This window comes from Desmodus rotundus, chromosome 12 (assembly GCF_022682495.2).
Source record: "Desmodus rotundus isolate HL8 chromosome 12, HLdesRot8A.1, whole genome shotgun sequence".
Classification (NCBI taxonomy): Eukaryota; Metazoa; Chordata; class Mammalia; order Chiroptera; family Phyllostomidae; genus Desmodus; species Desmodus rotundus.
Genome location: NC_071398.1, coordinates 69,619,425 through 69,643,159, shown reverse-complemented (window position 1 = coordinate 69,643,159; position 23,735 = coordinate 69,619,425). Strand labels below are relative to the sequence as shown.

The 23,735-nt window shown below is 43.8% G+C and overlaps 3 protein-coding genes across 13 annotated transcripts in view; all 3 read right to left on the bottom strand.

Annotated features, from left to right (window-relative positions):
* Window positions 1-1,300: 1,300 nt before the first annotated feature.
* Window positions 1,301-9,706, bottom strand: PSMD4 (proteasome 26S subunit ubiquitin receptor, non-ATPase 4). 5 transcript variants are annotated; one of them, XM_024570701.3, is made up of 10 exons: window positions 9,618-9,706; window positions 5,714-5,854; window positions 4,182-4,296; window positions 3,783-3,869; window positions 3,495-3,563; window positions 3,104-3,319; window positions 2,607-2,715; window positions 2,300-2,431; window positions 2,144-2,211; window positions 1,301-1,585 (listed from the first exon to the last, which is right to left on the bottom strand). In XM_024570701.3, exons 1-10 carry the CDS (start codon window positions 9,641-9,643, stop codon window positions 1,415-1,417), a joined length of 1,134 nt encoding a protein of 377 aa, XP_024426469.1. In that variant the 5' UTR covers window positions 9,644-9,706; the 3' UTR covers window positions 1,301-1,414. The 5 variants fall into 5 exon arrangements, with proteins under 5 accessions (XP_024426469.1, XP_024426468.1, XP_045059283.1 ...); XM_024570700.2 differs by having other exon boundaries at window positions 2,598-2,715; window positions 9,618-9,702; XM_045203348.3 differs by having other exon boundaries at window positions 2,598-2,715; window positions 5,714-5,947; window positions 9,618-9,670.
* Window positions 9,707-13,792: 4,086 nt separating this feature from the next.
* LOC112314087 (large ribosomal subunit protein eL39-like) lies at window positions 13,793-14,053 on the bottom strand. The gene has a single exon (XM_024570702.4). The coding sequence runs from the start codon at window positions 14,027-14,029 to the stop codon at window positions 13,874-13,876; it is 156 nt and encodes a 51-aa protein (XP_024426470.1). The 5' UTR covers window positions 14,030-14,053; the 3' UTR covers window positions 13,793-13,873.
* A 5,576-nt stretch (window positions 14,054-19,629) lies between these two features.
* The window catches only part of PIP5K1A (phosphatidylinositol-4-phosphate 5-kinase type 1 alpha), a 41,261-nt gene continuing 37,155 nt past the window's right edge, over window positions 19,630-23,735 (bottom strand). For 3 of the 7 annotated variants that reach the window (XM_045203342.2, XM_045203344.3, XM_045203346.3), the window contains 2 exons: window positions 21,567-21,615; window positions 19,635-21,286 (listed from right to left, as the gene is read on the bottom strand). In XM_045203342.2, the coding sequence (XP_045059277.1) occupies window positions 21,284-21,286; window positions 21,567-21,615 (52 nt within the window). In that variant the 3' untranslated portion in view covers window positions 19,635-21,283. Of the gene's footprint in view, window positions 21,287-21,566; window positions 21,616-23,735 lie in introns of all 7 variants that reach the window. The other 4 variants (XM_024570697.3, XM_045203345.3, XM_045203343.3 and 1 more) reach the window with 4 other exon arrangements.

The following is a 23,735-nucleotide window of genomic DNA, read 5'->3' as shown; positions in this document are numbered from 1 at the left end:
ACTAAGACGATACCCAGGTCTGGAAAGGATGTGGTCAGCAGGAATTCTTATATTGCAGGAGTGCAGATTTGCACAACCACTTTGGGATTTTGCACGACCTCACCCTGTAAGGTATCCTAAAGAAACTCTTGCACAGGTGCATCAGGAGAGATGTACAGAAAACTCCACTGTAACCCTGTTGATAATAGAGAAGTAACTGGCAGCAATGCAAGTGTCTACCAATGGGGAAATGAAGACTGGAGTCTATTCAGAGAATGTACTACTATGCAACCATGAAAAGTGAATAGCTACACGCAACAATTTTGACAAACCCCAGAAACAAAATGTTTGTTAAAAAAACAAGTCCAAAAAGTGTCACAGTATAAAAATATTTTTTATAAAGCTCAAAAACAAACAAAACTAAACATGTCCTGGTCAGGACACTACGTGTTTATGAGAAAACTGTGAAAGGAAAATATTCAGGGTAAGTTATCTTTGAGGAGGCTGCGGAGAGGTGGGTTCGAGAAGACATAGGTATGTGGCCAGGAAACATTCTAGCCCTTAAATTTGAGTGACTTCAGATATGTTCTTTTTGTTTTTATGCTCCACAGCTTATACATAGGTTAATATTTTATGTGTCAAATATTATTTACCTCTTTAATATAATAAAGGGAAGGCATTATGTGAATTTTGCATTCTATCCCATACCCTATAAAAATCTTTCCTCTAACTTGGTGCTCCAAGGTTTCACAGACCCCACTCTGTCCAAGTCAGGCCCAAAGGATCCCTGATCTTTGGTGTTGACTGCTGCCTACTTTCCATCTCTGTCTCCTGAGCTACTCGGTCCCTCCATAGTGCCTCCACGGCACCAGCACTTCCTGGAAACATCCCCATCTCTTCCTTCTCAGCTGATGAACAATTTTTCACCATTAAAGGGCTCAAATGTTGCCTCCAGGAGTCTCCCCAGGGGCTGCGAGGGTTTGGCCCCTTCTCCTCGCTGTTTCCAGGGAGCCTGGCGCATGTCCCTTTGGGTACATGGCAGACGTATGTAATCGCTCATTTATGCACCTGCCCTGCCCCAAACTCTGGGTCCCCAAAGGCTGGTACTGCTTTCTATTATTAGGCCCTGGTGCCTAACACAGTGACTCTCAGCAAAGCTACCCTTAATACAAGCAAAATAGCCCCATGGCAGGAGAAATGTACAGAGACCAGGATCTAGAGACCAGGTTTTGAAGGCACAGAGAACTCAACAGGGAATGCTCTCCTTCATGCCGTATACTCCTCTCTCTCACACTCAAAGCTACCACTATTTGAAGCAAAAAAAAGTTGCCAAGTTTTATTTGGGTTGTAATGGTTACAGATAACATATCTAGCCCTATATCCCACCCCACCCTCTGTAGACCCTGAGTAGGCTCGCTACCCTTTCCCTCCAGTCTCATTTCTTGTCCTCCTCCTTCTTTTCCTTCTTGCCATCCTTGGTGGCCTGCGAGGCCAGGGAGCCCATGGCATTTCGAATGGCCTCATTGTTGGGATCCACGCCTGGAAGGTTCTCCAGGACACTCTGAAGAAATTCGGGGTCCTGCATCACGTCATAATCATCCTCCTCCTGAAAAAGGGCAGTGTCAGCTTCGGGCAGGGGTGGGGAGCACACTGCTGCCTGAGCCCCTCTCCCCACAAGTATGGGGCTGTGGGACTCCTCGGACCAAGGGTAGGAAGGATGACTCAGGAACTACCCAGTGCCTATATATGGTACAAACGCAAACATTTATTACTGGCCAGAGGAGACACCTGAGAGCTTTGCTCCCTGAGCTCAAAGGGTAAAATCAGATGCCATCACGTTCAGACTTCCTGTCGTTGAACATCCACTCCGCCTTCTTTTTCCTAGACCCTCTTTTCACTCTCCTGGGAAGATGACAGCCTAGAGAACTGTCCAGACTGCTGCCACTAGCAGGGACAGAAAACGACAGAATACTAGGACACTTCTCCAGCCCCACCACTGGCATTCTATTGCCTGAGCAAGGTTTACATGCGAGAAACACATATCCATGTGTGTGTTTCCTTCTGTTTCTCAGAGCTCATCTACAAAGCCCCGAGAGGACGGTCTCAGGCCTAGAGAGCTGAGGATCTGAACACAAGGGGGTCTGAAGTCACCACTGGCCCTCACCTTGGCGGGCTCAGATGTATCCATGGCTGAACTGGCATCGATGTCAGCTGATTCTGCCTGGCCAAACTCTGAGGAAAAGAAAAGAAGTCAGACTGTTCAGTTCCATTTCCCCACTCCAAGCTCTGCCTAATAACTACCACCCAGCCCCTGGCTCACCTGCACCTTGCAGGGACATCTGCATGGCGTAAGCAATCTGCTCTTCCTCAGTCATACTGCTTAGGTCAGGGAGCCCGGTGCGGCTAAACTCCTGCTGGCTGATGGTCATCTTCAGCAGGGCATCGTCTGAGTCTGGAAAGGGAGGAGGGCAGCAGGGTCAAACTGGTGCCACATTCTACACAGACCCACCGCCAGAGCATTTCCTCAGCCCCCACATTCCCACGCTGCCAGGCCCCCACTCCCGTGTCTACACCAGCTTCCACGGAGCATGCTGCAGTCCCGGGACTTCAGATTCCACCTCTTTCACCTTCAGTCCCAGTCGCAGCAATGCCAGCCTCGGCAGCTGAGGCTGCAGCTGCCCGCCGCGCCTCCTCCTCCTGCCGCTGCCGCTGCTCTTCCATAGAAACGCGAAGGGCCTAGCGAAGGGCAGGGCAAGGTCAGACATTCTTCCACCCTCCCTCGCTCGTGGGGAAATCAGCTGAGGGGGCACAAAGGAGCACAGGGGCAGTTTCTGGTTTTATGCACATGGAGAAGCTGGAGAGGTGACACAGGAACAGAAGGACTTGGGGGAGAAGCCTGGGGTTTATTCAGGATAAATGAACAAGAGTCTGATTGTGATGCCCTAGAGATCAGGTAGAATTATGCAGCACAGGGACAAAAGGTGGGGGTGGGGGGGGAGCCCTGGGTAAATGAGCAAGGATGTTTAGAGCTGCCAAGCCCTAAAGAAGCTATGTGGCATGTGGAAGTGTCAGTAGAGGACACAGGAGAACCCTTGGGCTCTACCTGAGGTCAACATTTGCTCACCAAGGCCAGCTCAGGATCAGCACTGGGATCTACTCCAAATTCAAAGTCACTGGCACCAAGACCCAGCATGGCGCCACCTTCACCAGCCAGAATCGGAGAACTGATGAGGGCGTCAGCCAGGCTGGGCCCAGGAGGCACTGTCACCAGATGAGAGCCGGTTCCATCTTTGCCATTCAACGTGTTCACAAACGCTGTCAGCTTTTCTGTGTTCACTTCCTGGGGGAGGGAAGAACACGAGAGACTTGCCTTCCTGCCCCGCTCACTCCCCACTCTCTGCCTTTCAGTCCTAGCCTATGCCTACTCTCCCACACTGCAGGTGCTCCTCTGGGTAAGCACCATTCTCAGTTTACAACCAAATCAGGTCAATGCCCCCCAACCAGTCCTTACTCACCTCTTCCCCAAAATTGATAATGTCAACATTTACTTTCTCCTTCTTGAGGCGTTTCGCCAGTTTCACCAGCTGGGAAGCAGGGGAGAGAAATGAGGAAATCGGTTCCATACCATGAGGGGAAGTGACACACCTCACAAAAACATACAGAAATCAGGTGACAGCCCCACTAAATTCTGCATACCCGCCTCTCCCAAGTGCATGAATCTCTGCCAGGCTCTCCTAAGGGCTGGCAGACCCCTATTCCCAAATGTGTCCCACCCAGTTTCCCCAACTGTCCCTTGGACTCACGTCCTTCTCATTGTCCTCCACAGGGCTCCCCACAAAGGCAATGATGCGCATCTTGTGATTCTTGCCCTGTCGGTGCTTCAGAGCCAACTTGTGAAGAAAGGAATTTCTCAGAGTCAGCCAGAGGAATCACTGAGCTCTTTCCTCTGTCATTCTGTTGTTTTTTTTTCTTATGGTTCCCACTTACCTCAAGGCTACTGTCACGCTCACACAAGGTCGAAGCCCTTTCCTTAACCCTTCCCTTCTTGTGATTCACCCCATCGCATCCTTTCTATTCCTTTCCCTAGGCCATCTCTCTTCCCTTGCTCTGGTTCTAGCTCAAAATTCCAGGGAGAAGTGAACAATGTAGAGGAAGAACCTCCAAGCAAGGAGGAACAATGAAAGGGCTCCAGGAGGACTCACATGGGCCACGCGGATGCCGGTGCAGAAAGTGATCTTGCCCTTGGGTTGGACAGTGTGCAGCTTGGAGAGGATGCGGCCAGTGTCGGGGGTGAGCGTGGTCAGCACTTCACAGTCACTGGAACGTGAGGAAGGCATTTCCATGACTTCAGGTCAAGACAGTGTCTCTAAACTGTCTCTGACTCATCTTTTCTTTAGAGAACTGGGAAATAACTGTAATCTCCTGAGATGTGGCGGTTAACTAAATTTACTGCAGTAATCATTTCACAATACAGCTGACCCTTCAACAAAGCTGGCGTTAGGCGCGCAGTTGAAAATCCATGCATAACCTTTGACTCTCCCAACACTTAACTAATCCCTCAGTATCGACTAGGGATTGGTCCAGGATACCCCACAGATACCGAAATCTGCAGATGCTCAAGTCCCTCATGTAAAATGGCATGGAAAATGCATACAGTTGGCCCTCCACATCTGAGATGTCAAACTGCAATCAAAAATACTGGTTTTGATCCACAATTGGCTGAGTCAATGGATACAAAACCCAGGGATACAAAGAGCCAACTGTACATTTATTTTAAAAAATCTGCATATAAGTGGACCTGTGCAATTCAAAACCATATTGTTCAAGGGTCAACTGTATATACATTTATCAAATCATTGTGGTATACCTTAAACTTACACAATGTTATATATCAATTATACCTCAATAAAACTGGAAAAATACCTAGTGCTTAGTAGATGTAAGGCACAGAAAATTAGTGGCTGATTTTGTAAAATCTTGCCCTTTTCCTCCCAGTGTTTCCCCCTTACTCCTCTCAGGCTATTGCTGGCAAGCTGAGAACCCTCCACCACAGCTGGTGCTACTGTGTGTCTCTCCCACTGTCTCCACTTCTAGACTCATTTTCCAACAACAACATGTATACCGGGGTGGGCGGTCACTCATTTGAGGATTATCAATTCCTGCAGCAAGTCACTTTTGGGGCAACAGGATGTGTGAAATACACCCTGGGGCTCCGACCCAAAATCACTTTTCACTGACTTTAAAATATACTGTGAAATTTTACCCCAAGAAATTGAGCTTGAAAACTGTATTAAATTCAAGTCAATGTTGCCCTGACCGGTGTAGCTCAGTGGATTGAGCGTTGACCTGCACAGTGAAAGGTCATCGGTTTGATTCCAGTCAGGGCACATGCCTGGGTTGCAGGCCAGGTTCCCAGTCGGTTGGGGCACATATCAGATGCAACCAATTGACATTTCTCTCCCTTTCTTTCTCCCTCCCTTCCCCCTCTCTAAAAATAAATAAATAAAATCTTTTTTTAAAAAAAGGAAAAGGAAAAAAATTTCAGGTTAATATTAAAAACAAGTTACTACTTATATTTACGCTAGCCAGTGAAGAAAGTAGTCTAGAAAGGTGATGGGCAAAGCAGCCTCACAAAACCTATTAAAGAAATGGCAGCAACCTGGACACCACAGCGGGTGACATATGGGAAATCCCCACCCACCTGCCAACCCTCCTTGTCCCCTATCCCACATACTTGGCCAGTGTGATGAGACCCACATTGTTCTCAGGGTTGCTGCGGGTCTTGGAGTGACATACTATGTTGACAGCGTCCTGCTGGGCCTGTAGCCGGGTGGGTAAGAAGTCCCCATTTCGCATATACTCGCTGTTGTCCACGCTGTTAGATCAGGAGTGAAGAGAAAAGACACATTGCGTAGGCTCTCAGGCACCTCTCCAGTTCCTGGGAGCTCCACCTCCTCCGACACTTCTCCTGTGAGAGGCATCAAGGGCCTCTCAGTCTTTGTGGAACTCAGAGTCACCTGCGGCTTTTTCTTTTAAATATACAGATGACTGAGCCTTAACCCAGACTTACTAACTCAAAATGACCAAAGGAAGGAAAAAATTTTAAATCTCCACAAGTGATTCTGATAAGCACCAAAGGTTACAATCTACTGATGTACCACAACCACCTTTTTATAAGGTGCATTTAAGTGTTATTACCATGGATAAACACTCTAAATCCACCTTGAAATGGGAGTATTCCAAAGGTACGAAATGAAGAAGGCAACTTAAAAATACTTATAAAATAATCCACCTGGCAGCCCTGAGTGCAATGCAGTCATCTGGTTAAAAGTGTAACAGCTGGACTCAACTGCAAAAATGAGGTTTCATGGTTTTGGGGTCTCCCCTCTTCTACCCCTGCAACTTTTCATAATCTACAAGAATCCAGATCACGTGGACTACAAGCTCCAGCTTCCCGGAGACCAAAAGAAAGTAGGTAAGGGAAGCATTTATACAGCCCGTTAACACAATCAATTCTTGATGATCAAGGTCCTTTAGAACTAAGTCAACAATTCTATCTGTGCTAATGAAGAAAGCCATGTCCTAGATAAGACACCTCATTTCTATTTGCAAGCAAAATATGGGCTAGGGAGGCAATTTAGTATCCTTTGCCCCCTTTAGTATCCTTTGCGTGGTAATAAATACAAACCAAAAATTATTGAGAGGTAATTAAGTAGCTACTGGAAGGTTAAGTCGAACAGGGAGTGAAGGGCAGTGTTCTTCAGGCACAGGTTCAAATCTCCATTCTGCTACTTGCTAATTCTACAATTCTGAGGAAGTTATTTAATATCTCTAAGGTCCATTTATCTCATCTATAAAATGAGTTTTATTGTACCAACTCTAAAGGATTGCTATGATAATTAAATGCATAGAAAATACCTAGCACAGTGCCTAACAGTAAGTGTGAAACACAGGCTAGTTCTTATAATGGAAACTCAATCTACATAAAGGAGGTCACAGGCTGACTCTATTGACCATGCATTGTTATTCTTTCTCCCTCCAATACACTGTTTCTTGTTATCCCCCAAGCAGGGAAGTAACTGTCTCTCTAGCTTAAAATACAGTGATGAGTCCAAACATAAAAAAAAAACAATGGAGGCTCTGAGGATCATCCAGATGGAATAGCTACTAAGTACAGTAGAACCTCGGTTCTCGAATGTCTCCCATCTTGAACAGTTCAGTTTTCCACCAAGTTATTTACAGAAAAAGGTCTCGGCTGTCAAACAAAACTTCGGTTCTCGACCTGACAACGTTCATGCCGATACCTGAATGATCAGTCACACGTCTCTCAGATGACAAAGGACATTTGGTTTTTGAACAACTCACTAATCGAACAGCCTTCCAGAATGAATTAAGTTTGAGAACCAAGGTTCCACCGTGTAGGGATCGTGGGCAAGACCAGCAAGTGGGTGAGGACTGGAAGGGTGTCAAAGCGAGAAAAGGGGGCTTGAAAGATCGTGGAGAACGTGGCAGCAGTCATCACACTCTCGTGCATCAGAACCCCAGACAGGCTGAGGGCAGTGGTGCTGGTGTTAAAAACACAGATGCCCCACCACCTATGCATGCACCCCCAAAAGCCGCATTGCTTAGTTTTCCCAATATTGAACTTTATATGAATGAAATAACGTGTTTCTTGTGACTATTTTTGCTCGATGGTATATAATTTTTCACAACAAAAATCCTTATCAAAATAAGGGCTTATGATATTGTCCAGTTATTCCATAAAAATCTTCATTAAAAAAAAGACTACACATGCCTGGACTTCCCTGGCTGGGAGTCTGACTCAGCAGATTGAGAACAGTCAGAGTGGTAATTTTTAATAAACTCCTCCAGAGAATCTAAGGGAAGCAAAGCATGAGGCCCCACAGAAAATAAAGGAGTGGCTCTCATCATTATTCTGTGCCTGAGCTATTACAATAGGTCTCCAATATGTCTCTCTGGGCAAAATATTTTCTCCTATACCAAGGCAGATCATTGCACACCCCCTACTGGGGACCTGGCCTGCAACCCAGACATGTGCCTTGACTGGGAATCGAACCAGCAACCGTTTGGTTCGCAGGCCAGCACTCAATCCACTGAGCCACACCAGTCATGGCTCATATTATTATATGCCATTTTGTATACAGTTCTGCCTCCACCACCTCAGAACTTTTCAACAGTCCTCTATTGAGTACTGTTGGGTACAGGATAGAGTTCAGTCACTGCCAGTGTGACATTTGTGGTCTTCTACCTGGTTTCACCTACCTTTAAAAAAGAGGGACTACCTTAAACCAACAACCTTAAAATAAAGTCAGACTAGTCAAACTTCTAATTCCTAAGCATGTCTTGGGCATTTACAACTCAGCAGTTTTATGCCCTTCCCCCTAACTAGAGAGGCTTCTTCCCAACATTTGTCTAAGTCCCTTCAGGGCCCCTCTTAAGTTCTTTCTTGAGGACTCCTCAAGTACCATGGCAACTAATATGGTACAGAGCTGTACTATTTACAGAGAACCATCACATTTTACCTAACTGCTTTAAGGAGAGCGGATGTTACCATTACTCCCATTTTATAGAGAGACTGGCTGCATTCTCAGGAACACGCAGCTGGAATATAACAAACAACAACAACAACAAAACAGGTTTGGGGATTCCAAACCCTGTCCTTTGTCCACTCTAACATGCCCTCTCCCAGAGGTTGCCAGATTCAGCAAACAAAAATACACAACTCCTAGTTAAATTTGAATTTCAGGGGAGTATCAAGTAACTCTTTAGTGTAAGTATGTTCCACACAATACTTGGGGCATACTTACATCCATTTTTTATATTGAAAAGTATTATTGTTCAGAAATTTATACTGAACCGGGCATCCTATATTTTATCTGGCAATGCCATGCCCACACACAGAAGGAACTCCTGAAACCTTGCAAAAGTCTGTGTCCTCAGCTTTTAATCCAACTTGATACACTCTCAGCCCAAGTCTGAGACCGATGAAGAGAGCTGGCTCGCCTTTGTGTCAGGTGGCCCTGGGTTTAAAATCTTGGCTTCACCACCTAAACAGCTGTGTGACTTCGGGTAAGTCAATTAAAATGCTGCGACTGGGTATCCTCATCTATAGACTTAAGGTGTTGTGAGGTTTAAGCGAAATAAAGTAAATTAATGCCTCACACGTAGAGAGCACGCTACAGACAGCACCTCTAAGATGACACAGGAGTTAGAGACGCGTGAATGGACCGGGGAAGGGATTTATAGTCTCTCTTCCTCACATGTATTATGTTGAGGAGGGCAGAAGACTATCACGATGAGTCCGAGGAACGGGACTCGGGCTAGAGACAGACCTGGGGCTCGTTTAGAGAAGACGACGCTGGAACGGAGAAAAGCAGCAGGGACAGCCGGTCAATGACTCTCCGCGGGGTGAGGGTTAACATGGGTTACCCCGGGCCTGTCCTCTCCCGGGCCTCGGGATGATGACTCAGGGAGTCGATGGCGCTCCTTCCCTACCGGCCCAAGGCCGCGTCTCGCCCATGAGACTCCCGCCCCAACCCCAGGCCCACTCGGTCTCCGCGCGACACGCTCCCCGGATCCAGTCCCGCCCCTCACGAGGCCCCGAAGTAGTTCCTCACCAAACCATAGTGCTTTCCAGGACCATCTTGCCACCGTCCTCCCTCCCAAACCGGTTCTCACGGACCTCTTAACAACAACTCTTCCAATTGGTCCAGCGCTGAGCACCAATCACAGGCTGAGCACCAATCACAGACCTCGGTTTGGCCAGCCGGTTCCGCCCCGTCCCGCGTTGCGTTCTGGGAGTTGTAGGCGCTGCCAAAACGAAAAAGACGTGCGGGGGCGAAGTGACCGTAGGAACAAGAAAAATCTTATTGCCCACCGTTCAAGTTCCCTGGTGGAGTTCCATGCTGGCGGGATCGAAGAGAAGCTGTGGAGGGACCTTTGAAAGTGCTGTGGAGGAGTGGACTGTAGAGCCCTCGTTTTCAATAAGTGGTGGGATCGCTTTTTTCCAGCTCCCGCTGTTCCCCATAGCACTGTCTTCATCTAACTACTAACTGCTAAGTGCTTATCCCTCGGAATTGTTATTTGTGTATCTTTACTTCCCATTTAATTAAGGCAAAAAACACGTCAATTGTTGCAATTCCCTGAGCCCAGTACAGAGCCTGACACACGGTAGGAGCCCCCCCAAAAGTTTGACAAATCAATAATTTTACCTGATCTCCCAAAGAATGGGAGACAAAACCAGCAAGCCATTTTGGTTTGTTAATCAAGAGTAACATTTTAAAATGCTTTGGAGTATCTTCCACTACACACACACACCTATAAAACTGTCTTGTAGTAAACGGGGAAAGGAGGAAGGGACCAAGCATAGCAATTGAACACCAAACCTGGAGACAGGGGAGAGGAGTGGTGTAGATGTTACCTAGATATTAGTAAAGTTTCAATGGATATGTTTGAAAGTTACTGGTAATAATCACAGGTTGTATAAGAGTAAAATCTCCATATCAATACAGGGGGGGGAGAGGAAGTCACTGTAACCTAGACAGGAAAGGGGGAAAAAAAAATAGTGCTGAGTTCAAACATAACCAAAATATTTTTAAAAGACAATAATTACATATTTTTTAAAAATGTTACACAATGTAACTATAGACACATCAAACTAATGACAAAAGGTCAAAAATAAAGGGAGAGGGAAAAAAACCATCAGGTAATAGTAATGAAAGCATGTGTAGCTATATTAATATTGTACAAAATAGAAACGAGCACAAACAGCTGAAATCAGATCGAGAGTCAGAGTATTTCATGAAATATAAAATTCATCAACAGCCCCGGCCAGGTGCCTCGGTTGGAGCGCCCTCCCGTACACCAAAAGGTTACGGATTCCATTCCTGGTCCGGGCACATACCTAGAGGACATGTTCGGGAGGCAACAGATCGATGTTTCTTACATGGATGTTTCTCTCTCTTTCTCCCCCTTCCTCTCTCTAAAATCAATAAACATACCCTTGGGTGAGGATTTTAAAAAATTCATCAGCAGGGAGGGAAGGAATGCGGCAGGCAGAAAACTTGGAAAGAAAAGAGCAGTGATCCCTTCCACCGAGAACGTACTTTCTTCCAAGAAACCGCGGTTGTGTGGATGCGGGTAGACTTTTTACACTGGGACAAGTTATTCCAGCATTTTCACCTGCATGTTCTGAGACAGCTGGGCACATCAGTCCTTTCAGCAGAACCTGCCTTAGGCACTTAACCTTTCAGGGCTCAGGCATGCCAAGACAAAAAAAAAAAAAAAAAAAAAAAGGCCCAAATGACAGAATACTTCAAAGCTCCAGAAAAAATACAACTAAGCAACAAAAGAGATAGCCAATGTATCAGATGCACACTTCAAAACACTGGTAATCAGTATGCTCACAGAATTGGTTGAATTTGGTCGCAAACTACATGCAAAAATGAAGGCTATGCTGAGTGAAATAAAGGAAAATGCACAGGGAACCAACAGTGACGGGAAGGAAACTGGGACTCAAATCAACGGTGTGGACCAGAAGGAAGAAAGAAACAATCAACCAGAAAAGAATGAAGAAACAACAATTCAAAAAAACGAGAAGAGGTTTAGGAATGTCCAGGACATCTTTAAACATTCCAACACCCTAATCATAGGGGTACCACAAGGAGAAGAGGAAGAGCAACAAATTGAAAACTTATTTGAACAAATAATGAAGGAGAACTTCCCTAATCTGGCAAAGGAAATAGACTTCCAGGAAGTCTAGGAAGCTCAGAGAGTCCCAAAGAAGCTGGACCCAAGGAGGAACACACCAAGGTACATCATAAGTACATTACCTAAGATTAAAGATAAGGAGAGAATCTTAGAAGCAGCAAGAGAAAAGAACACAGTTACCTACAAAGGAGTTCCCATAAGACTGTCAGCTGCTTTCTCAAAAGAGACCTTGCAGGCAAGAAGGGGCTGGAAAGAAGTATTCAAAGTCATGAAAGGCAAAGACCTACATTCAAGATTGCTCTATCCAGCAAAGCTTTCATTTAGAATGAAAGGGAAGATAAAGTGCTTCTCAGATAAGGTCAAGTTAAAGGAGTTCATCGTCACCAAGCCTTATTATATGAAATGTTAAAGGGATTTATCTAAGAAAAAGAAGATAAAAAATATGAACAGTAAAAATGACAGCAAACTCACAGTTATTAACAACCACACCTAAAACAAAAACAAAAGCAAACTAAGCAAACAATTAGAACAGGAATAGAATCACAGAAATGGAGATCACATGGAGGGTTATCAGCTGGGGAGTGGGAGGGGGAGAGAGGGGGAAAAGGTACGGAGAATAAGTAGCATAAATGGTAGGTAGAAAACAGACAGGGGGAGGTTAAGAATAGTATAGGAAATGTAGAAGCCGAAGAACTTACCTGTATGACCCATGGACATGAACTAAAGGGGGGGAATGTAGGTTTGAGGGGGTGTGCAAGGCGGAGGGGAAGAATGGGGGGAAAATGGGACAACTAATAGCATAATCAATAAAATATATTATTAAAAAAATTCATCAACAAAAAATGCTATTAGTTCATTAGAATAATGCAACTCCAAAGATAAGTTGAACATTAGGGATAACAACTTCTAAGTCAGTATTCTAAATGAAGAAGTAAATAAAGTCACACACTCAACCTGAACAGAGGGATGAGGAACTGAAGGAATGGGGCCATCACTGTTCTGGGAAAACAGGACCCATGATGTCAGTGCAGGGAGGTGTCACTGTGTCAGCTTTAGTCAGTCACACAATGGATTCTGAAGTTTTTGTTACCACACTTTTAAAAGCCTATGGAGATATTGCAAAGAATACAAAATATAATGGTTGTAAAAATGAGATAGTGAAAATTAGATCTTACTAGATTGATTTGATTCAATCCGGAGAACAAAGAACTACATGGGTGGGCAAAAGTTGGTTTACAGTTGTGAGAACGCAAAACAGAGTTTGTTCTTGTGTTATTATTTATTATCACATTCTTTTCCATACTAACAATTGTAAACCTACTTTTGCCCACTCCAGTAATAGTCTCTTCAAATAGAGAAGAGGTCCTCTTAGAACTACGTCAGAAGATTTTCAATGAAGAGATGCAAGTTGCCACAAAGCACACAAAAGATGAAATCTGATAGGATCCTATTTCAGTAAAACAAGAGCTCTATAATGAAAAAAGCAATAACAAAAACAATTTACTCATTTACCTGTGGGTCAAGCACAGGGGGAAGGCAGACAATAAACCAATAAGTAAATATATGTAGGCAAATAATGGTAAGCTCTGTAGAAAAAAAAAAAACTAGAGTGGGTGTGGTTTCTTTTTTATATAAATAGGATATTAGGGAAGCCTTCCATTTGAACAGAGACCTGAAGGATACCTGGAGGAAAGAACAAGTGCAGAAGGCCTTGAGTCAGGAGTGTGTTTTGAGTACAAGGAGACCAGTAAAGCCTGAAGTAGATGGAGAGCCAGAGAGAGAAGAAATAAGGCCAGAGAGGCAAAGGGAGTAAAGAGGTTGGATTGTGAACAGCCTCAAGAATTGAGTGAGATAAGGAGCTGTTGGAAAGTTTTCAAGAGAGAACTGATAGAATCTGACTTAATGTGTTTTGTTTTTATTTTTGTTTTTGAAGTTTAAATGGCCTCACATTTATTAATGAACCAACCTACTACTGAAGGAAAAATATCAAGAGAAAAATAATCTAATTCCCAATAAAATGCCAAACTGTCCTGACAATGGTGGTCTTTTTTCAGTGACTTCATGAGGCAGACAACACGAATAGAGCATAAATATGTGAGACATCTCTGATGTGCCCTTCCTTATAGACCCAGTTTGGTTCTTCTCCAATGTCATGTGCGATTCCTTATAGACCCAGTTTGGTTCTTCTCCAATGTCTCCTCTTGGAGTTGTACCTGATTTTATCACCAGTTTTCATCCAAATCCATTGGGGAATGGGCCGATTCTGCTTTTGTTTCTTGGCGAGGAACCTCTTGATCCTGAAAGTCTTGTGAGAAGACATGTCGAAGAAGAACGAACCTCATGGACCACAATGGCAGAGAAAGAGAGAGTGACTTAATGTTTTAATAAGATAGCTCTGGCTGCAGTGTTGAGAACAGACTGTGGGGGGGAAGACCAGAAGGAGACAGACCAGTTAGGAGACTACAGTAATCTGACAATATGACGGTGGCTTATCTAGGATGGTAACAAGAGGTGAAAATAGGGACAAACAGTTGGTTTTGAGTATATCATAAGGCACAAAACTGATAGAATTTGCCAATGGATATGACGGAGAATGCAAAGGAAGAGATTGTTAAGACACCAGAATTGCTTCTAAGCAACTAGAAGAGTGGTGTTACTATTTCCAAAGATGGATTAAGATGGGCAGGAACCAAAAATTTAACTTTGGAGATGTTAGGTTTAAGATGCCTATTAGACACCTACATGGAGAGATGTCAAGGAAATGGGTAGATGTGAGTTTGTACTTCAGAAAAAAAGGTCTGGGCTGCATATAGAAATTTCATGATATTTAGATGGTATTTAGCTCAGGAGGTGACAGGGAAATTGGACAAATTATACGGGGTCTTAGGCAACTGTTTTAAGGATTTTTTAAAATCACCTAGGGAGAGAATGTAGACTGAAAGAAGGGGTTCTATGATTGAACCCTGGACCACTTCACCATTAATAAGACAGAGAGAAGAGGAGGAACCAGAAAATAGGATGGAGATGGAGCAGCACAAAGCCCTGGTAAGGAAAACCAGGAGAAAATGGTATCCAAGGAGCTAAGTGAAGAAAATGTTTCAAGGAGGGAGTAACATAATGTCAAATGCTGCTGACATGTCAAGTTAGATGAGGACTGATACAGTTAGCAACATGGAGGGCATCAGCAACCTTAATAAAAGATGTTTGGAGTCCTGGCCAGGTAGCTAAGTTGGTTAGAGCGTAGTCTGATACACCAAGGGTTCGATCCCTGGTCAGGGCACATAGAAAAAGCAACAATGAATGCATAAATAAGTGGAATAACGAATCTCTCTCTCTCTCCCCCTCTCTCTCCCTCCTTCCCTCCTCCCTTTCTGTCTCTAAAATCAATAAATTAAAAAAATTTAAAATACTCATATGATTGGGATACATTTTGACATGTGCATCATTAGGCAATTTTGCCATTCGAACATCACAGGGGCACTTACACACACCTAGGTGGCACAGCCCACTACACACCTAGGTTGTGTATAGCCTATTGCTCCTAGGCTGCAAGCCAGTACAGCATGTTACTATACAAAACGACATGAGGAAAATCAAGCATAAGAGAAAATGATGCAGTCTAGAGAAGCAGTAAACACAAGCTGTATGAGGCTGCTGCCAGCATCACACAACAAACTTTTTTGAGTAAGTAGACTCTAAAATGACTAGTACAGTAAGTATATGATCCAGTAGCACAGTTGTTTATTATCATTATCAAGTATTATGGACTGTACATAATTGTATTGCTATACTTTTAAACAACTGGCTGGGCAGGTTTGTTTATACCAGCATCACCACAAACATGTGAGTGATGCATTGCGCTGATATTATGATGGCTGTGATGTCACTAGGCGATAGGAATTTTTCAAATAATAGCTCCATTATAATCCTATGGGACCACTGTCGTATGTGCAGTCTGTCATTGACTAAAATGTCATTGTGTGGCACATGACTGTTTTTGTAAAAATTCATTTGTAAGACAACTGGCTAACTTTGACCACTAACTGAATATTTTTAGTAAGGAATTACTAATGTTTTAAGGTATGATAAAGTTGTTACAGTTATGTTTTTTAAAAAGTCCTTATCACTTGAGTTATATGTTGAAATATTTACGGACAAAAGGATATGCTGTCTTGGATTTATTTTAGTGTAATTCTTTGATTTTGCAGAGAGAAAGTTGGGGGTGGGACAGATTGGTCTGATTTATGTTGATAACAATTGAAGGTGGGTGATGGGTACATGATGGTCATCATACTACTCTATTTGGTTTGGAAATTTTCATGATAAAAAGTAATTTTACAGGAGATATTGAAAGACTAAAGACTGTGTCCTTGAAAGACAAAAAAATAAAGTTTAATTTGGAATCAATTTTAACTGGCAAATCTTTGCTTAAAGAATGAATGTGCCCTGGCTGGTGTGGCTCAGTGGATTGAGTACCAGCCTGTGAAGAAAGGGGTCGCTGGTTCGATTCTCAGTCAGGTCACATGCCTGGGTTGCAGCCAGGCCCCCAGTAGGGGGTGCACAAGAGGCAACCACACATTGATGTTTCCCTTTTTCCCTCCCTTCCCCTCCAAATATAAATAAAATCTTTATTTAAAAAAAAAAATGAATGAGACTCCAACTTTGGTAACTTTCAGAATAGCTGACATTGATGTGCTTAAGAGTAAAACACAAGACCAGGATTTCCAGTTTTATTATCCTATGATTTCGACTTCCCTTTTAGTTGTAGACATTTTAACAGGTCCTGCTTGCATCTGAATTGGGTTGCGGGGGACACCTAGAGTAGGAGCTGCTGCTCACCACTAGAGGCACTCTAACCATAAGAGGGCGCCTTCTGCACTCAGGAGTTGCGTATTTTCAAGAGGGAATGATAAGGTTAGCAGAAAGACCATTTTATGCCTAAAATGTTCAGATTCAAGTCCTATTAGGAAGAAATTTTCTTCTTACCCAGCTTAAAGGAGGGCTCAGCATGTGTCCTTAAACTTAGAATCCCACTGGCCCGTTGCCTACCCTTCCCCTGTGGCCACTCTCCATGGTGACAGAAGCAGCAGGTAAATGGTTTGGGGTCCTGAGTTGACTGACAGTAATCTCAATTCTTTCTGCATCCTGAACATAGATAAGACCTGCATTTTCACCTATAATTGGAACTGCATCGCTGGTCCCGTCGGGGCCACACAGGGGTGCAAATCTCCACATCAAAGCTTCTAGGGCTTCTAGGATGAGGGGTAGGTGTGGGGTGTGAAGATGCAGAAGGCAAAGACACATTCCTGATAAATCAGAACTATGGTCTGTGTGGCTAGAGCCAAAGTGGGAAATGAGTTGGAGAAATGAGACCAGATCATACAGCTTCTATGCCATGTGAAGATACTACCCTGAGGCAAGTGAAAGACAACTGGTGGGATTCCCATGAAACAGTAAAAGGTTTGTAAGTTCACCTGTTGCTGTGTCATGGGAATCCTGCTGGTTGATTGGGTAGGTTAAGTAGGGTAAGCAGGGTAAAATCCCAGACCCTGACATCTTCGTGGAACATACAGAAAAAAATTAAATACAGCCTTCTCACTCCGATCTCACCACTTAGCTATAATCGTTGTTTAAATTGTGCTGTATTTTGTTTTTAATGTGTGCATTAGTTTGTTGTACACAATTGACATCACTTCTACATGTACTATATTTTGTGATTTTTTTCACTTAAAAGTATCATGAATCTTTAAAAATCCTTAATTTCTTCACTTCAATTACTCGCCCCATCATAAAAGGTTCTGCCCTGACCAGCGTGGCTCATTTGGTTGGGCATCATCCTGCAAAGAGAAAGGTCGCTGGTTGGACTCGTGGTCAGGGTACATGCCTGGGCTGCAGGTTCAGTCCCCAGCTGGGGGGGTGTGAGAGGCAACCGGATCAGGCAACTGATTGATGTTTCTCTCCCTCTCATTCTCCCATCTCCTCTCTCTAAAAATAAATAAAATCTTAAAATAATTTTAAAAAGTAAAAGGTTTTTTAATTACCATTTCAATTCTCTCCTTGCCTCTCCAATTGCTATCACCATCACCCTGGACCCAATTCACCTTACACCTAAATCATCAGAATCTAACTGGTCTGCTTTTTCTATCCCCTTCATGATAAACTTTGTCAACAGGTCTCTTAAACTGTTGTTTTGATTATGTCCTTCTTAGGACAAAAACATTCTATGGTTCTCCATTGCCTAAAATTTGCTTTATTTTAGAAAGAGAAGGGAGGAAGCGAGGGAAAAATCGATGTTGAGAAAAGTCTATTGGTTGCCTTCTGCCAACTTCTGCAGTTATCTGATCAGTTGCCTCTCACACACCCCCGACTGGGGACTGAACCTGCAACCCAGGCATGTGCCATGACTGGGAATCAAACAGGCAACCTTTCAGTTTGTAGGATGATGCCCACCCAACTGAGCCACACCACCTGGGTATATTGCCTACAATTTAAAATGAAAATTCCTCAGCCTAGTGGTGAGGGTTTCCACTCTTACCTCCCCTGTATCTATTCCAATATTCTCACTCAGGTCCCCCGCCACCACTTTCATCACGGGCTCTTCCTTGTTCTCTCAAATAGGCCATTCTCATACCTTTAGGCTCTTGTGCTCAAATGAAACTTTCCCCAATACTTCTAGCCCACAGTAACCTCTAATTTTTTTCTACCTTCACATTCTGTATCACTCTTTCGGAGAACTGAAACCCTTCACCCTATCATGTTTTGGTGTACGTTGTGTGCGTGCTCCTCCTAGACACTGTAAACTCTTGAAGGTCACTTACTTCCTTTGACCTTCTCTATAGCTGCTACATAAATATTTGTAGAATGATGCCAAGACAGGGAATAGTGGTATAGAAAGGAGCAGTATTAACTTCTCTCCAAAGCTCTTCCACCCACATGCCTTGGAATGAGCCCCCCACCTTTTGGTCTAGTTCCCATCCCAGTAAAGGGTCTCAGCACCCTTTACTCACAGAACAAGACAACAGGTAAGGGAAGCAGTCTCCGTGCTTTTTAAAGGCCAATACCCTAGGGCAGCAATTTTCAACCAGCGTGCTGCAGGAATTTTTAAAACATGCAATACCTATTTAGTCAGGTGCACTGACCTCTTATCTCTTGGACTGTGACGTAAAAAAATAGCAACGGTCAACACAATCGCCATCCAGTGTGAATGCCGTCTTCAACCATACACACTTAGGTCATGTAATAGAGATGCATCTTATCGGTCACATCACATAAGGTTGTACTCAATTGCTTAATTCTTGGTACCAGAAATCCATATGTACAAGTATAGGCGCCTGATTTTTTTAAACTCACTTTGGAGCAAAAAGGGTAGGTAATTACTATTACCATTATTATTTTGTAAACCAGTAAGTTATACCTATTTTTGGTCACGTAAGCAAAAAATATTTTTGGTGTGCCGCAGAATTTTAGTAATTAATGTGTGCCACGAGATGAAAAAGGTTGAAAATTGCTGCCCTAGATCCGTATGGGTCCAAGGAAAGAAAAGGAGGGAATCCTGGGCCCAACCAATCTCATGCTTGCTTTTCCCACTGTCCTCCGAAACTGAGAAATTTCTTCTGGAACCGAGGAAGACTTTGAGCTTTGGATTCCTAATTCCCTCAAAGTAGGTTGCAACCAAGGCAACAGACCTACAGTAATTCCTTTCATATTCATTCATAGCTCTTCCTTGTCAAGTGTCAGTTAAGATGAAGGGGGCGGCTGCAAGGGAAAGCAGCCATTTCTCTCTCAGCCCGTTAGATGAAAGCTGGAGCAAGGGCAAGCCGGACAGGATGCAGCACCCGTTCACCGCGACGGGAACAAGAGCTGAGCCTGGGTGGTGGAGCTGATGAGATGGTGTATGAAACAGAACTGAGAAACAAGACGTCTCAGTAACTGATGAAAATTTAATACATTAAAACCAGATTATCACTTATATTGCATTTGCCATTTCTGAACAATACAAAGGAGAGGCAAATAGTGACACTTCATAAAAATGTTGATTCCCTGTCCCCTTCCCTAAGACCCGGCCTCCCTGAAATACCCCTCCCACCCCCTACATAACTCTGTCTTGAATAAAACACTTAAATACATCATAAATAGTAAATTATGAAAAAAATAGCAAGAATTGTTTCTTTCCTTCTTGTAAAAAAGAACATGGCAGCAAAGACAGGCAGCCAGAATTTGGCTGGGGGTGTCTAATATAGACAGTTACTTGGGGTATGGGCTAACCTACTACGGTTGGGTGGGGTGAAGAGGGGAGAGTGTGGGAATTTAACAATCTGCCTGAGATGCCAGGTCCCCTTCTCCCCCTGACAGGAGTAGGAGGATCAGATGGAGAACGGCAACTCTTGGAGATGAGGAGGAGAGGGATTATATAAGCCCCCATTTCCAAGTTCTCTGCATGAAGAGAGGAGGGCAGGACAGGGGGCTCAGCAGTGACCTCACCGAGGCAAGAATCTGCTGGCTCCCATGAGTTTAAGAGAGATTCTCAAGCCTCATAGACATGGACTGCCTGTTAAACAGACACAGGTGACCCCCTCTCCACCTCAGCTCCACAAACAGCAAAACACTGTTGCTCAATGTGGGGAGAGCAAGGAACAAATCTCCTTTGGAGAAGGACCTAAAATTCATTTGATGTCTTCATACTTAGAAAAACCACCACAATATATTTCAAAATGCAAAATAGTAACAATCATTATGGCCAAGCGTGAGGAGGACCATGCCTAGGAAGGGCACTCATCTCCTAGCCCCATGACTGCACCACTGTTTTAACAAAAGGGGTAAAGATTACCCCATGTCCTACTCTCTCCATTCCTTCAGCCTTAAGAAATTCATCAAGAGAGGAATTAAGGAGGAGCTGCTCCAGACAGAGCAATCACCACACTTCTGTTTCTCAAACACCAGGGCTCCTCAGAGGAAACCCTCTGAATAAGCATCTCTCCAGCATTCTGGAGTTTTGATCTGAAACTGTCTGGCTTAAAATTATGTGCTGTGCACTATTTTTTGTTTTCCTTTCTCAGGTGGAAAAAATGGTTGGAAGGTGGTTAAATACCCTCACACCCCCAAAAACCTTTCCAAAGTCCACAGGGATCTTCTTCCAGAAAGAACGAGCTACAGTAAGGATAATGTGCCAGCCAGTCTGTCCTGAGGAAATTGAGAGTCCAGCTCCAGGTGATAGGTAGATGAGAAGGAAGAAAACCACTAAGTCCAGCAAACCCATTTCCAGCAGGAAGAATGGGGGTGTGAAAACAACTCAACTGTGGAAACCAAGGCTGGCCAGTTGAAAACTCATGCCACCCAGCTCAGGAGTGCAGAGGATGCTGGTGCCCTCAACTGTCTGAGGCGCTAATGCCCATTCATGAGGAAGAGGAAGGAGAAGAGGTTCTTCTTCAGAGAGGAGCTGGAGAGCTTCCCTAGCCACCATCATACTCCTTTTTTGATGACCAAGAAGAAAACTCAGCATTGCTGGGGCAAGTGCTGACATCTTGGGATCATAGAGATGGTAGAATCTTGTTCCAGGTCTTCTGAGGTTTTCTGCTCACTGAAAAGGGAAAGGGTGTAAAGTTAAGAATGAGGAGTATTATTACATAAGGAGGTAGAAGAGGAATTCAAGTTCATTTCAACCTGGCAAAGTTAAGTCTTCTTTCTTTTCAGCCTCAATTTCCTGGTACAAGGCACCACAAGCAAAATTTGCAAAAGCAAGATTTAAGGGGCACCCAGTCCCTCTAACTTGTCCAATTAACACCTTGCTCCACACTCCATTAGTACATCATCTTTATACTCTTCATAGCATTTGCCTCCCCCACATCCCAGACACTCACATGGGTGAACTCTGACTCTTCAATTTCAAGCTTTTCCAAGAGGTCTGAACTAACAAAAGGAAAAAAAATGTAAGTAGAAGAATTAGAAGATAAAACAGAAAAAGGACTGTCCTCTCAAGTCTAATTTTATACCACTTCTCCCTATTTCATTTCAGAATTAATCCAGGATTTAGAAAGAAGAGGCTAAGAAGCTACTAGACCGAGAAGCACATTATTTTAATGAACTATTTAGTTTCTTGAAACCATGACATATTTCCTAATATCTCTTCTGTCTTCAATCCCCAGGTATGGCAGGCACCCAATGATCACTGTTGTCTGATATTCATTCCACTATGTAATTCTCTTGAGTGTGGGCTGGATTTAGTGGCTTTCTTCTACTGAACAGAGTGTATATAGTACAGGTGATGATGGGATGTTGATTCTGAGGTTAGGTTACAAAAAGACCATAGCTTCGTCTTGGGCTTTCCTTTCTCTTACTTGTTTGCTATGAGGGAAGCTAGTTGCCCTGGGTGAGTCGCCCCATGAGAGGACCATGGAACAAGGAACTCAGGGAGTACCATGGGCCAACAGCCAGCAGAGAACAAGCCCTCAGTCCAAATGCCTAGGAGGAACTGAATCCTGCCAACTACGTAAGCTTGGAAACTGACCCTCCCCTGGGTAAGCCTTCAGATGAGACCACTGTCTTGGCTGACAGCTTGACTGAGAGGCCTTGAGCCAAAGGCACCCAGTAAAGCCACACCTACATTCTTAAGCCACATAAAATATGAGATAATAAATGTTTGTTGTTTTTAGCTTCTAAGATTTAGGGTAATTTGTCACACAACAATAGATAATAGTATGTCTGCAAATGACGTACCGCTATAACAAAAATCTAAAATGTGGAAGTGGCTATGGAAGAAGGAAATGGGCTTTGAGAGTTTTAATGAAAGTTTAAAAGTACCCTGAATATTCTACAGAATTTTAGACTTTAAAGGAGTTGCTAGTGAGGGCTGAAAGGAAAGTGAGGAAAAAACCTCTTCTTAAAAGTATGTTTATTGATTTTAGAAAAAAGGGAGGAGAAACATTAACATGAGAAACATCAGTTGGTTGCCTCCCATGTGCATCCCAACCAGGAACCCACAACCCAGGTATGTGCCCTGACCAGGAATGGAATCCCCAACCAATCCCCATTTAGTGTATGGGACGATGCTCCAACCAACTGAGCCACACAGTCCAGGGTGAGGAAAAAAACTCTCATTAGAAATCAAAGGAAAGGGGATCCTTGTTGTGGAATAGAACAAAGGTTTAGCACAATGTCATCTGCAGTTATGTGGAAAGCAGAATATGTGCCTAATAAACTGGGCGATCTTGCTATGGAGATTTCTAAGCAAAGTGCTGAAAGTGCTATCTGATTTCTTCTTACTGCTTATAGTAAAATACGAGAGAAGAAAAGTAAATTCAGAGAAGGATTATTGAACAAAAAGCCAGGAGCTGATGGTTTTGAAAATCCTGAGACTCTCCAGATAGCAAACAATGTTAAAATTAAGAAATGGCTTCAGCCATGACTGATGTGGCTCAGTGGGTTGAGCTCTGGCCTGTGAACTGAAGGGTCACTGGTTTGATTCCTGGTCAGGGCACATCCCTGGGTCGCGGGCCAGCGTGCAAGAGGCAACCAATCAATGTTTCTCTCCTTCTCTGGCTCCCTCCCTTCCCTTCTCTCTGAAAATGACAAAAGAAAAGAGAGAAAATAAAGAAAGAGAGAAAAGGCTTCTGAATAAGGATAAAATCCAAGGCAATGTAGCTCTGGCTGGTATGGCTCAGTGGACTGAGTGCAGGCCTGCAAACCAAAGGGTTGCTGGTTCAATTTCCAGTCAGGGCACATGCCTACGTTGCAGGCCAGGTCGGGGGCAGGGTGGGGCAGGGCGCGGCGCTACAGGCAACCACACATTGATGTTTCTCTCCCTCTTTCTACCTCCATTCCTCTCTCTAAAAATAAATAAAATCTCAAAAAACCCAACAACACAGAAATGCCAGGAAAATGTAGTCTAAAGATGAAACCGAGGGTATGACTGTAAAATATTTTTTAAGGCCTCAGAAAAATCCAAGTTGATGTATCAGAGTACTATTCAGTCATAAAGAAAAGAACTCAAACCCTTAAGAAATAAGGGTATACGTCACAGATCCTCTCAA